General features: G+C 48.4%; 1 protein-coding gene across 1 annotated transcript in view; it reads right to left on the bottom strand.

Moving 5' to 3' along the window:
- LOC307211809 (L-gulonolactone oxidase) overlaps positions 1–12,049 on the bottom strand; it is a 53,619-nt gene that overhangs the window by 20,862 nt on the left and 20,708 nt on the right. The window contains exon 6 of the mRNA XM_079968858.1: positions 7,641–7,826. Coding sequence (XP_079824984.1) covers positions 7,641–7,826 — 186 coding nt within the window. The remainder of the gene's footprint in view (positions 1–7,640; positions 7,827–12,049) is intronic.

The raw sequence follows: 12,049 nt of genomic DNA, 5'->3' as shown, positions 1-12,049 counted from the left end.
TCCAGGTTGATCACGTTTGGTCAAAACTCTCCACTATGACCTGTCCACCTTGGGTGGCCCGGCCCGGCATAGCTCATAGGTTCTCTGAGTTATTCAAGCCCCTTCGCCATGGCAAGGCAGTGATCCATGAAGAAGACAGCATCTTAAAAAGCAGAGACATCACCTTGCTGACAAAGGTCCGTATAGTTAAAGCTATGGTTTTCCCAGTAGTGATGTGTGGAAGTGAGAGCTGGACCATAAAGAAGGCTGATCGCCGAAGAATTGATGGTTTTGAATTATGGTGCTGGAGGAGACTCTTGAGAGTCCCACGGACTGCAAGAAGATCCAATCGATCCATTCTGAAGGAAATCAGCCCTGAGTGCTCACTGGAAGGACAGATCCTGAAGCTGAGGCTCCAAGACTTTGGCCACCTCAGGAGAAGAGAAGACTCCCTGGAAAAGACCCTGAGGTTGGGAAAGATGGAGGGCACAAGGAGAAGGGGACGACAGAAGACGAGATGGTGGGACAGTGTTCTCGAAGCTACCAGCATGAGTTTGACAAAATTGTGGGAGGCGGTAGAAGACAGGAGTGCCTGGCGTGCTCTGGTCCAGGGGGTCACAAAGAGGCGGACACAACTAAACGACTAAACAACAAACAACAACAAGAAAAAAGCAGCCACAGGAGAGAGAAGGAGAGTAGCCTTACATAAGCACTAATCTGTGGCAGAGACTAGACCGAGGCTTCTTTCCACAACGTATATCCGTTGCCAGAGCTGAGGACACCTCCTCCCTTGGCATAAATATTTCAAGCCTCTCTGTGCTTGCTTGCTTCCCTTGCACTTCGCTGGGCCCACCGACACAGAGACTGGGAAATGGGCCCTGACAGGCAGGATTAATGGGGAGATTAGCATTTACACGGCACTTCCCGTCTCCGAACAAATCTGGATCTGCTCCTTGGTGTAGAGCCAGAGAGCCAGAGAGGCCTGCATTCTCTGCAGCCGCTTTGATGCTGGGGTTTGGGAAGATGCCTTGAATCTAAGAGGAAGTACGAAGCAACTGAAGGCTGCTGGTTGCAAACAGAGAGTCCTGGAGCTACTGGTGTTGCAAAGATAATGAACTTTAAGAAGAAAGGAAGGTTTGAGTCAGGGATGTCCCTGACGACACAGAACGCTTGAGAGCTAAACCGCTCCTAAAGAAGACGAATTGGCCAATTACTGTGCTATCTCTGGTAATGGATGTTCCTTCTCTGGTTGAAGGTTGAAAAGGAAAGCAGCAGTGAACGTGGAGAAGAAGTGGTGCCCGTGGTTGACTTGCCTCATAGCAGCCTCCTAAGATGGGCATGAGTCACATGACCAGCCTGGCTTCCATTTTCTCCTCTGGGTCCAGCACAGAAGTCCAAACAGATTCGTCCAGGGTTATGGCAGGGTTCCATCCTAGTGGAACACTCTGCCACAAGAGACTAGGCAATTTGGCCGAGGCCATGGGACTAATGGTTTTCACCTCCCCAGGAAGAACAATGGTGTTGTTGTTTTTTTAAAAAAAATAACAAGCCTTGATGGTTATTTGCCGGCGCACATAGAATAGAATCATAGAAGTGTACGGTTAGAAGCAAACCCGGGGACAGGGCCTTGCAGAGCCAGGCAGAAGCCCAGGCCAGGTAGATAATATGCCCCCCCCATACATCTTGCTCTCCTTTCTTTTGGACCACAACAGCGAGGCTGAGAGGGGAGTCTTCTTGTCTGAGCAGCCCAGGACATCCAGACACACGGCCCAGGCTTGTGCTTCAGGGAGGTCAATTCGCTGCTGTAAACACAGTGGTTGGACTTCACCCCTGGAGGCTCACTCCATTGAGACAGACAGATGCCAACAACAAACATTGGAAACTGTCCCAGGATCGTTTTGTGGCAGATTTAGAAATAAATAAAGAGATTAAATAAAGGCGCTCTTGCCAGGAATGTAAGCCGGGTTGCTGAGTCTTGGTGGTGAGGCGAAGAGGACTTTGACCACGAGGAGGACAAGAATAAATTCTGATGACTCGGAAAACAAAGGTCTGGGCACCATCTGCAGACATGGCGCATTCCTCAAAGTTATCCATTCTTAGCCCATAACAATGTTTTGAAAGCAAAGGCAATGTTGGTCTTAGGGCAATACTGAAGAGGTCAGAGGCCAGGATGATGTAGCGTTGAGAAACTGCTTCTCGCTTATCTGGCTATTTATTGTCTGCCACACAACTATTTCAGGTATGCTGGATGTTTTGTAATGACTGTGCATAGTTATTCCATCGCTGCTGGTAATCCCATAAAACTAGGCATTGTTGATTGTATTACGGCCACCAACTTGGATACCATCACAAAGTGCTTAGTCAAAGTAACGGAGGAAAAGGCTACCCATGGCGATTGGCTCTGATGGCAATGTTTTCACTCTGTGGTCGGAGGCATTGTGCCTCTGAACAGCAGTTCCTGTGTTCGAATCTTGCTTGTTGGTTTCCCATTGGGACATCTGCCTGGCAATGAGAGAATAGGATGGGCTACTGGCTTGATCCAGCTGGCTCTTCTAATGGTGATGCAGCAGGGATCTCCCTGAACTGTCAGCATCAAATTAATTTCATTAGTAAGAAACCAGACTATCTGCCTAAGAGCTGAACTATCATGTTATAACCAAGTTGCATGACTGAAACAGCCCAAGTAATTTGGGCGATGCATTTTGGGTAAGGAGGAGAGAGTGCTTAATTGTTTGGCTCAGCTCCAACTCTCTAGCTTAAATCCCTCCAAAGCTTAGGAACATAAGAAGATGGATCAGGCAATAGGGACCCATCTAGTCTACCTTTCAGAGTGGCCAACCAGATGCCTCTTCGGACAAACCCTGAAGCATGGCCTGAGTTCAAGAGCAACTCTCCCCTCCTGCGGCTTACAGCAACTGGAGGGACAAGGGTGGCACTGTGGTCTAAACCACTGAGCCTCTTGGGCTTGCTGATTGGAAAGTTGGTGGTTCGAATCACTGCGACAGGGTGAGCTCCTGTTGCTCGGTCCCTGCTCCTGCCAACCTAGCAGTTCGAAAGCACGCCAGTGCAAGTAGATAAATAGGTACCGCTGTGGCGGGAAGGTAAACGGCATTTTCATGCACTCTGGCACTCGTCACCCTAACCTCTCCATTCTGAAGGAAATCAGCTCTGAGTGCTCACTGGAAGGACAGATCCTGAAGCTGAGGCTCCAAGACTTTGGCCACCTCATGAGAAGAGAAGACTCCCTGGAAAAGACCCTGATGTTGGGAAAGATGGAGGGCACAAGGAGAAGGGGACGGCAGAGGACGAGATGGTGGGACAGTGTTCTCAAAGCTGCCAGCATGAGTCTGACCAAACTGCAGGAGGCAGTGGAAGACAGGAGGGCCTGGCGTGCTCTGGTCCAGGGGGTCCACAACTAAACAACAACAATGTATAATTTGGAGTATTTAATGTGATTTGATTGGATTGTTAAAGTGGAAACTTTAATAAAAAGGAAATAAAAATAAAAATGTAACCTCCAAAAACTCTTTGGGTTGGCTTTTGTAACTCGCTCTCACAGCAGCTTTTTATTTAAAAATAAAGGGAAGGAGGATATCAGCTGAAGGATGTGATAAGCCAGAGGGAGTTCCATGAAACCTCATTACTGCCCTCATGATGATGTGCTCAAGGCAAAGAGAATAGGAGAGCTAATGAGCACAAATTGGACATAGCAAATGAGGAGACGACAACACGGGACTTCAATGGCTCAATGGCAGAGCCAGGCAGTTCTGCTGGACATAAAAGCCGCATCTGCTTGCACAGCCCATTGCTGCGGCTCAGGGGCAAAACCAGGAGCAATGAGACACATAATGTGCGAGGGCCAAAGGGAATTGTTCATGGCAGCAGCGGGAGGCATGACGAAACAAACAGCCTCCGCCACCCTTCTCCTAACTCTGCGCCATTAAGCTGCGCTGGAGAAGAGGCAAAGCTTTGGGGGAAAGCGATTTAATATTTAAGAGCATTTATGCAACTGGTTGGAAGCAGGCAAAGCAAACCTGGGGGGAAAGCTGGTTGTTGTTGTTGTTCAGTTGTTTAGTCGTGTCCAACTCGTCATGACCAATATCTCTATCTTTTTCTACTTTGTAACACATCGTATATTTCTCCTTACAAAACTTCTTGCAGTCCTACTAGCGTAATTTGTTGATTGCAGTTGCCCTTCAAATAATTCATATACTTCTTCCAATCTTCCCTAAATCTCTGGTCCCGCAGGTTTCGAATCCTTCCTGTCATTTTGTCCAATTCTGCGTAGTCCATTCATTTCGTCTGCCATTCTTCTTTCGTCGGAATTTCTTCCTCCATCCAAACTTCCTACTGGGATGCAAATGGAAGCCCAGAGATGTCAAAATGCCACAAGAGTGCAGCTCTGCAGCCCTTCTTAATAAGATTTGCGGGGGCCACATATCATGTGTGATCTGCATTTCTTGGGAGGGGGTTGGGTTGTATTTTGTCAGTCCTGCTGTGCTGTTTATGAGGGAGCTTGATTTCAGAGGACAAGCTGGCCCCCAAAATAGACCCTTCCCGGGCAGATGCTGCCTTCGTCAAACGCCTGCTTGAACATCGATCACGGCCGAGGTTGGCTTGTTTCTCTGGCCGATGGAGGCGATCCGCCTACAGCGCAATGCCCAGGGAAGAGAGTCGGCTGTTTTTTACCTTTGAACTAAGGTTGACCCAAAGAGCCAGGCGAGACACAGGCGCAGGGAGTCAGAATGTCAGAAGAGCCTTCTCTCTGCTCTCACAATAGCTAACCAGATGTCCATTATGGGAAACCAACAAGCGGGATTTGAACACAAGACCAACTCTCCTATCCAAACATGGAGGCATTGTGGCTAGGAACGACCGACAGAAATCGACAAACCTCTGAGCGCTTTAGATAGCGACTTTAAAAGCAGAGTTTAGGTTATATTAATGGTTTATCTCTTTCTCCCCAATATACAGATTTCCCCCAGACTTTTGCCATCTTCAGAAACCACATTTGTTCCAAACACAAGATATATTTAGAAGCCTTGGTGCTCTGTGCTTTTGCTCTCAAGACACGACCTCTCAAGAAATCCAGCAAATTAATTTGATTATCTGATTACATAATTAAATGCAGCTCTTTTAAAAAATTGTTTTGGTCTCTGCCTATCCAGATATAGGCCTGGAAGAGACAATCTCTCCACAACTTCACCACTTCTTGGCGGAGGGACGCTTCCTGTGTGGTCATTTTAGCAACTTACAATTGACTGATAAAATGGTTTTCTTGGTGAATTCCCCCCCCCCAAAAAAGTAGGTACGTCCTATGGGACGGAGCGTCCTATGGGACGAAAAATACGGTATATAAAGCAGACATTTTGGGAGAACTTCCATTTCTCACTACTATGAGCTGAATAAAGAGCATGAAATCCACACTCGACTGCGAGTATTTTTCAGTCCTTTTCCGGAATCCCCGGAGAGCTGATGCCAGTCAGTGCTGGCAATACTAGCCTAGATGGACTTGGTATAAAGGCAGCTGCCTCTGCTTCCTTGTGCTCCAGCTCATTGGCTGGTTTGGGTGTTCCTTTCCGGCACCTTTCTGAGCTCTGCAATATCCTTTTTGTGACGGGCTGGCTGCGGAGGCGCTCCCTCGCCCCGGCATACACTCACTGTGCTAACCTCAGTCCTCCTGACCATGACTGATGCCCCTTCAGATCCCTCGCTCCATTTCCCTCGCAGCCACTGCCTGCAGGCTCCCGGATGCTCCCAGTTCTGCACTGGCTGGCCGTGAACCCCCAGAGGTTAACTGCAAAGCAAACCCAGTTCATCACTGTCAACCCGAAGGTGTCCCTTCTGTGCCGCTGTAGTGAGTGTGTGCCGGTGTCCCTAGCAAAGCAGCAGAGTGCATGCAAAATGTCCTGGCCTCAGGGCAGCTCAAAGAGACCTCAGCTAGGAAGGTGAGGAAAAGAAAAGGCTTATTTCAGCCTCAGACCTTGGAGAGAGGCTACGTTGCCCCACCTAACCCAAGTCTACAATTCTGCGACTCTGCAATTCTAATCCTTGCTTCCGGAAATCATGCACAAATCATGCACACAGCTATCCCTTGAGAAATCACCCCTTCCCTGATTTTTTTGATAGGGATCGTCAGCCAAAAACAACGTTCACAAAAACGGCTGCATTAGGAGAAAATATGCACAAAAACAGATACAGTGGTACCTCGGGTTAAGTACTTAATTCTTTCCGGAGGTCCGTTCTTAACCTGAAACTGTTCTTAACCTGAAGCACCACTTTATCCAATGGGGCCTCCCGCTGTCGCCGCTGCATGATTTTTGTTCTCATCCTGAAGCAAAGTTCTCAACCCAAGGTACTATTTCTGGGTTAGCGGAGTCTGTAACCTGAAGCGTCTGTAACCTGAAGCATATGTAGCCCGAGGTACCACTGTATTTTAGTGAAAATGGGATTTCAAAATGCTTTGCCTTAGAGGGAACGGCTTGCAAAAGTGTGTATATGAGCCAAAATGGAACACAAAATTGTTTAGGAGAATTTTAAAAGACAAAAAAAGGAGGGGGGGGGAGAGGTGCAGGCCAACGCAGAAATATTTACCCAGGCTCACGTGTAGCAAACAAATGGTTAAGAATTCAGGTTGCATGGGAAAAGGCACACAAACACAGCAGACAATGAAAAATCTATTTCCAAAGAACAGATACTCCTTGCAAGTCACTTAATCTTCCTAGTTAAAGTCCTCAGCTTAAAAGATTTTCTAACAAATGAGATACTCGAAGATGCTGGGCGTTTGGGAAGAATATTCATTAACTAATTGCAACTGCAGGCTGGCTGAACTGTTCTAGGATCATTTGTCCTGCCAAGAGATGTTCTTGGAGTCTGCATTTATATAAAACACACACACCTCAAAAAAGTGTTAGTTTGATTCATAGACTAGTAAAATTGTAGAGCGCTAAGGGATCCCCAGGGGTCATCTAGTCCAACCGCTGCAATGCAGGAATCTCAGCTAAAGCATCCGTGACTGATGGTCACCCAACCTCTGCTTAAAAACCTCCACTGAAGGAGAGCCCATCACCTTCCAATGGAGTCCTTTCCACTGTCCAAAGGCTCCTACCAGAAAAAGTTCTTCCTAATGTTTACCTAGACAGCATCTTAAAAAGCAGAGACATCACCTTGCCGACAAAGGTCCGTATAGTTAAAGCTCTGGTTTTCCCAGTAGTGAAGTAGGGAAGTGAGAGCTGGACCATAAAGAAGGCTGATCGCCGAAGAATGGATGCTTTTGAATTCTGGTGCTGGAGGAGACACTTGAGAGTCCCATGGACTGCAAGAAGATCAAACCTCTCCATTCTGAAGGAAATCAGCCCTGAGTGCTCACTGGAAGGACAGATCCTGAAGCTGAGGCTCCAAGATTTTGGCCACCTCATGAGAAGAGAAGACTCCCTGGAAAAGACCCTGATGTTGGGAAAGACGGAGGGCACAAGGAGAAGGGGACGACAGAGGACGAGATGGTGGGACAGTGTTCTCGAAGCTACCAGCATGAGTTTGACCAAACTGTGGGAGGCAGTGGAAGACAGGAGTGCCTGGCGTGCTCTGGTCCAGGGGGTCACGAAGAGATGGACACGACTAAACAACAACAACAAAATGTTTCCCTGACACCGTTATTTTACCTCTTTGAGCGTTGATGGGAAGGTTGTCTCTTGCAGGTAGAACTCTGGCACGCACTGGAAGGTGATGGTCAGGATGATGCCCAAGCAGCCCAGGTGGACGCAGGCTGCCCTGTACAGCTCAGTATTCACAGATTCGGAGCACTCCAGTGTTTCCCCAGAAGCCGTCAACAGCGTCAAAGCAACTACCTGCAAGGGGAAGGAAGAGGAAAGGGAGACATGCTTTAGTTTTGGGTCTATCAAGCCATGGAGGGATGCGGGTGGCACTGTGGGTTAAACCATAGAGCCTAGGACTTGCCAATCAGAAGGTCGATGGTTCGAATCTCCATGACGGGGTGAGCTCCCGTTGCTCGGTCCCTGCTCCAGCCAACCTATTAGTTCGAAAGCACACCAGTGCAAGTAGATAAATAGGTACTGCTCCGGCGGGAAGGTAAACAGCGTTTCCGTGCACTGCTCTGGTTTGCCAGAAGGGGCTTAGTCATGCTGGCCACATGACCCGGAAGCTGTACGCCAGCTCCCTTGGCCAGTAAAGCGAGATGAGCACCGCAACCCTAGAGTCAGCCACGACTGGACCTAATGGTCACGGGTCCCTTTACCTTTATCAGGCCATGACATCTTCTATCTCAGGTGACATTTGGTTTCAGGGAGTCTTCATAGTGACACAAACAGGGCACTCTCTGCTGGAGTTGGTTCTCACATTCAATTGCCTGTAGTCAGGTCTGGCAGGTGGGACGCATGGGTGCACATCTCCCTACAGAGATCTTTCCTCGTGCCTGAAGGGCCCCCTCTCCATCCATCCCCCACAGCTGAGATTTTGCTTGGAAGAAGTGTTCCAGTTCACAGAATCATAGAATTGGAAGGGAGCTTTTGGTTCCCTCTAGCGCAGCGGTTCTCAACCTGTGGGTCCCCAGATATTGTTGGACTACAACTCCCATCACCCCTGAGCTCTGGCCTTGCTAGCTAGGGGTGATGGGAGTTGTAGTTCAACAACATCTGGGGACCCACAGGCTGAGAAAGGCTGCTGTAGTCCAACCCTCTACAAAGCAGGAATCTCAACAAAATCATCCATGACAGATGGTCTTTCAACCTCTGCTTTAAAACCCCCAAGGAGAGTCCACAATGGGAGACCATTCAACTGTTGAACAACTCTTACTGTCATAAGGTTCTTCCTGGTCTTTAGATGGAATCTCCTTTCTTGTAACTTGAAGCCACTGATTCAATTTTTACCCTCCAGAGCAGCAAAAAACCAAGCCTGCTCCCTCTTCCATGTGACAACCCTTGAGATATTTGAAAATAGCTATCCTATCACCTCTCAGTCTCCTCTTTTCCTTTTTCAAAAAAAATCATTTTTATTGATTTTCCAATAAAAAAAATCCACTTAAATATCCAACCATAATACTTCAATTAAAAAACAAAAAACAAAAATAAAAAGATCAAATTATAGTCCAAATTGTATTTATTAATTTCTTGGGGCTCCCCACGGTCTGGATCTCTGGAGCATATCTCTGCATCTTAGTCCTGTTTCTCAGTCTCCTCTTTTCCAGGCTAAACATTCCCAGCTCCTTCAACCATTCCTCATCAGGCTTGGTTTCCAGACCTTTGATCATCTCAGTTGCCCTCTTCTGCACATCTTCCAGCTTGTCAACATCTTTCTTAAATTGTGGCACCCAGAACTGGACACAGTAAACTATCTCCATGCCGTGTGTAATTTATAAACTACTACCATCTTGCCAAAGGGATGTGGGTGGTGCTGTGGTTTAAACTACAGAGCCTAGGACTTGCCGGTCAGAAGGTCGGCGGTTCAAATCCCCGCGATGGGGTGAGCTCCCGTTGCTCGGTCCTTGCTCCTGCCAACCTAACAGTTCGAAAGCACGTCAAAGTGCAAGTAGATAAATAGGTACCAGTCTGGCAGGAAAGTAAGCTTCGTTTCCGTGTGCTGCTTTGATTCGCCAGAAGTGGCTTAGTCATGCTGGCCACATGACCCGGAAGCTGTATGCTGGCTCCCTTGGCCAATAAAGCGAGATGAGCGCCGCAACTCCAGAGTCGGCCACGTCTGGACCTAATGGTCAGGGGTCCCTTTACCTTTACCATCTTGCTGCTCGCTCACCTTTTCTTTAAAACATAAAAGCTCCAAAAACTGCAACCTTTCTGCATTGGCTAAGGTGGCTGGGGATGATACGCTGTGTAGTTCAACTTCTGGGAACCCAAAGCTCATCCCTTTAACTCTCCTCCGAGCTCTTGAGCCTTTGGTCCAGCAGGCGGTGCAAGTGAGCTGCCTTTAAGCGCCAGCCGTTGTCCCAACCTCTCTGCACAGCAAATTTCCTCCTGGCTCCTTTTCGCTCTTCCTTCATGGACCGGCTTGGCTGGCAATTGTTTTCTGCTGTCCTGATTGCAGAGTTTGCCTGCTCAAGGTGAAACCGCAGCACTGTCAGTTTGACTGAATTCCTCCTTAACAATGACAACTCCGACTGTGCTTAACCTCGCACATGGAAGCCGCAGAATGAGAGGAGTATAGAATTAAGAGCCCCAGAGGGACCTTGAGCAAAGCGCCGCTCTCCTGCTCAGCCTTTTCTCCATATAGGTAATTTTGTGAGGTCAAAGAGGTCCGGAGGAGAAAACATGCTCCAGGGAAATCACACGGAAAAGCAATTGAAAGCGGTCTGCCTATCACTCTGCAAAGTTTTGCAGCTGAGGTTTTGGCATTTCCACATCATGCTGTTTGCTACGATGTTTTGTTTTTTTGTTAAAGAGAGAGAGAGCAGCAGAACTGTTAGCCAATATCCTCATTCCAGTCGTGGACACTGGGGGCCAAGCTGGTAAGTTTTCTGGAAATACTGTTGGGTGATTAAGCTGGCATCCTAGTCCTGGAAAAGGGAGCAGTAGTACGGCGTCCATTCTTGGAGTTTGACAGTACAAATTGGCCCACTAAGCTCATGCTCCAGTAGGCCTGATATGGTACTCCAGAAACAGGATGCGTCCTTGTTGTGCGAGGCTTTTATTAGGCTGTACCAGGCGTTTCTTTCGGCTCTCTGTCTTTTCCATTTAATTAGTTGTTTGTACTTTCATCTAGAGACGCGGGTGGCACTGTGGGTTAAACCACAGAGCCTAGGACTTGCCGATTAGAAGGTCGGCAGTTCGAATCCCCGTTGCTCAGTCCCTGCTCCTGCCAACCTAGCAGTTTGAAAGCACGTCAAAGTGCAAGTAGATAAATAGGTACCGCTCCGGCGGGAAGGTAAACGGCGTTTCCGTGCGCTGCTCTGGTTCACCAGAAGCAGCTTAGTCATGCTGGCCACATGACCCGGAAGCTGTACGCCGGCTCCCTCAGCCAATAAAGCGAGATGAATGCCGCAACCCCAGAGTCAGCCATGACTGGACCTAATGGTCAGGGGTCCCTTTACCTTTACCTTTACTTCCGTCTAAGAGAGACGTATACAGTAAATAAGAGACGCGACGTGGAGGTCCGATATTTACGGTAAGCCCTCTGCAGGTGTCCCTTTGCCTGTTTGTACTCAAGAGTCAAACCAGGTGGCAAATTCTGTTAACCTTTCTGTGGCAGTGTTTCGGATCACGATTTCTGCTCGCTATGGAGTCCTGTATAACTCAGAGGCTTGCCTATTTTTATTAATATGCAATGTGACTTTGCCAATTGTGCTGCTCCCATAGGAAGCTGCCTTATGCTGAGCTAGAGTTAGACCATTGGTCCATCGTGTTCAGTACTCTCAACACTAGGACTTAAGAAAAGTCTGCCGGATCAGGCCCCTGGCCCATCTAGCCTAGCCTCCTGTTCTCACAGTGGCCAACCAGCTGACTGTATAAAACTCGCAATCAGGACGTAAGCACAACAGCAACACTCTCAACCTCCTCTGGTTTCCAACACTTGGTATTCAAAAGCATCACTGCCTCTGACTATGGAGGCAGAACACAGCCATCCTGGCTAATAGAAGAAGAGTTTGGATTTGATATCCCGCTTTATCACTACCCTAAGGAGTCTCAAAGTGGCTAACATTCTCCTTTCCCTTCCTCCCCACAACAAACACTCTGTGAGGTGAGTGAGGCTGAGAGACTTCAGAGAAGTGTGACTGGCCCAAGGTCACCCAGCAGCTGCATGAGGAGGAGCGGGGAAGCAAACCCGGTTCCCCAGATTATGAGTCTATTGCTCTTAACCACTACACCACACTGGCTCGAGTGTCTTCAAAGCCCATGACACCTTTGGTGAAGGCTGTTCTCCAACATCCACACCACCCCACAGTGGGGGGGGGCAGGTGAAGCAGGGGAGGGGAACCTTGGGTCCAGTGTCATAGACTGGTTGGACAGAGGAATGGTGGAAGGAACCAGCTGGGGAACCATCAAGGGAAGATGGCTCAGAGCCCAGGGAGTGGTGGTGGGATGGTGATGAGCAGACTGGGAAGCAT

Source organism: Podarcis cretensis (genome assembly GCF_951804945.1).
Source record: "Podarcis cretensis genome assembly, chromosome: 3".
Classification (NCBI taxonomy): Eukaryota; Metazoa; Chordata; class Lepidosauria; order Squamata; family Lacertidae; genus Podarcis; species Podarcis cretensis.
This window is presented reverse-complemented; position numbering and strand designations above follow the sequence as displayed.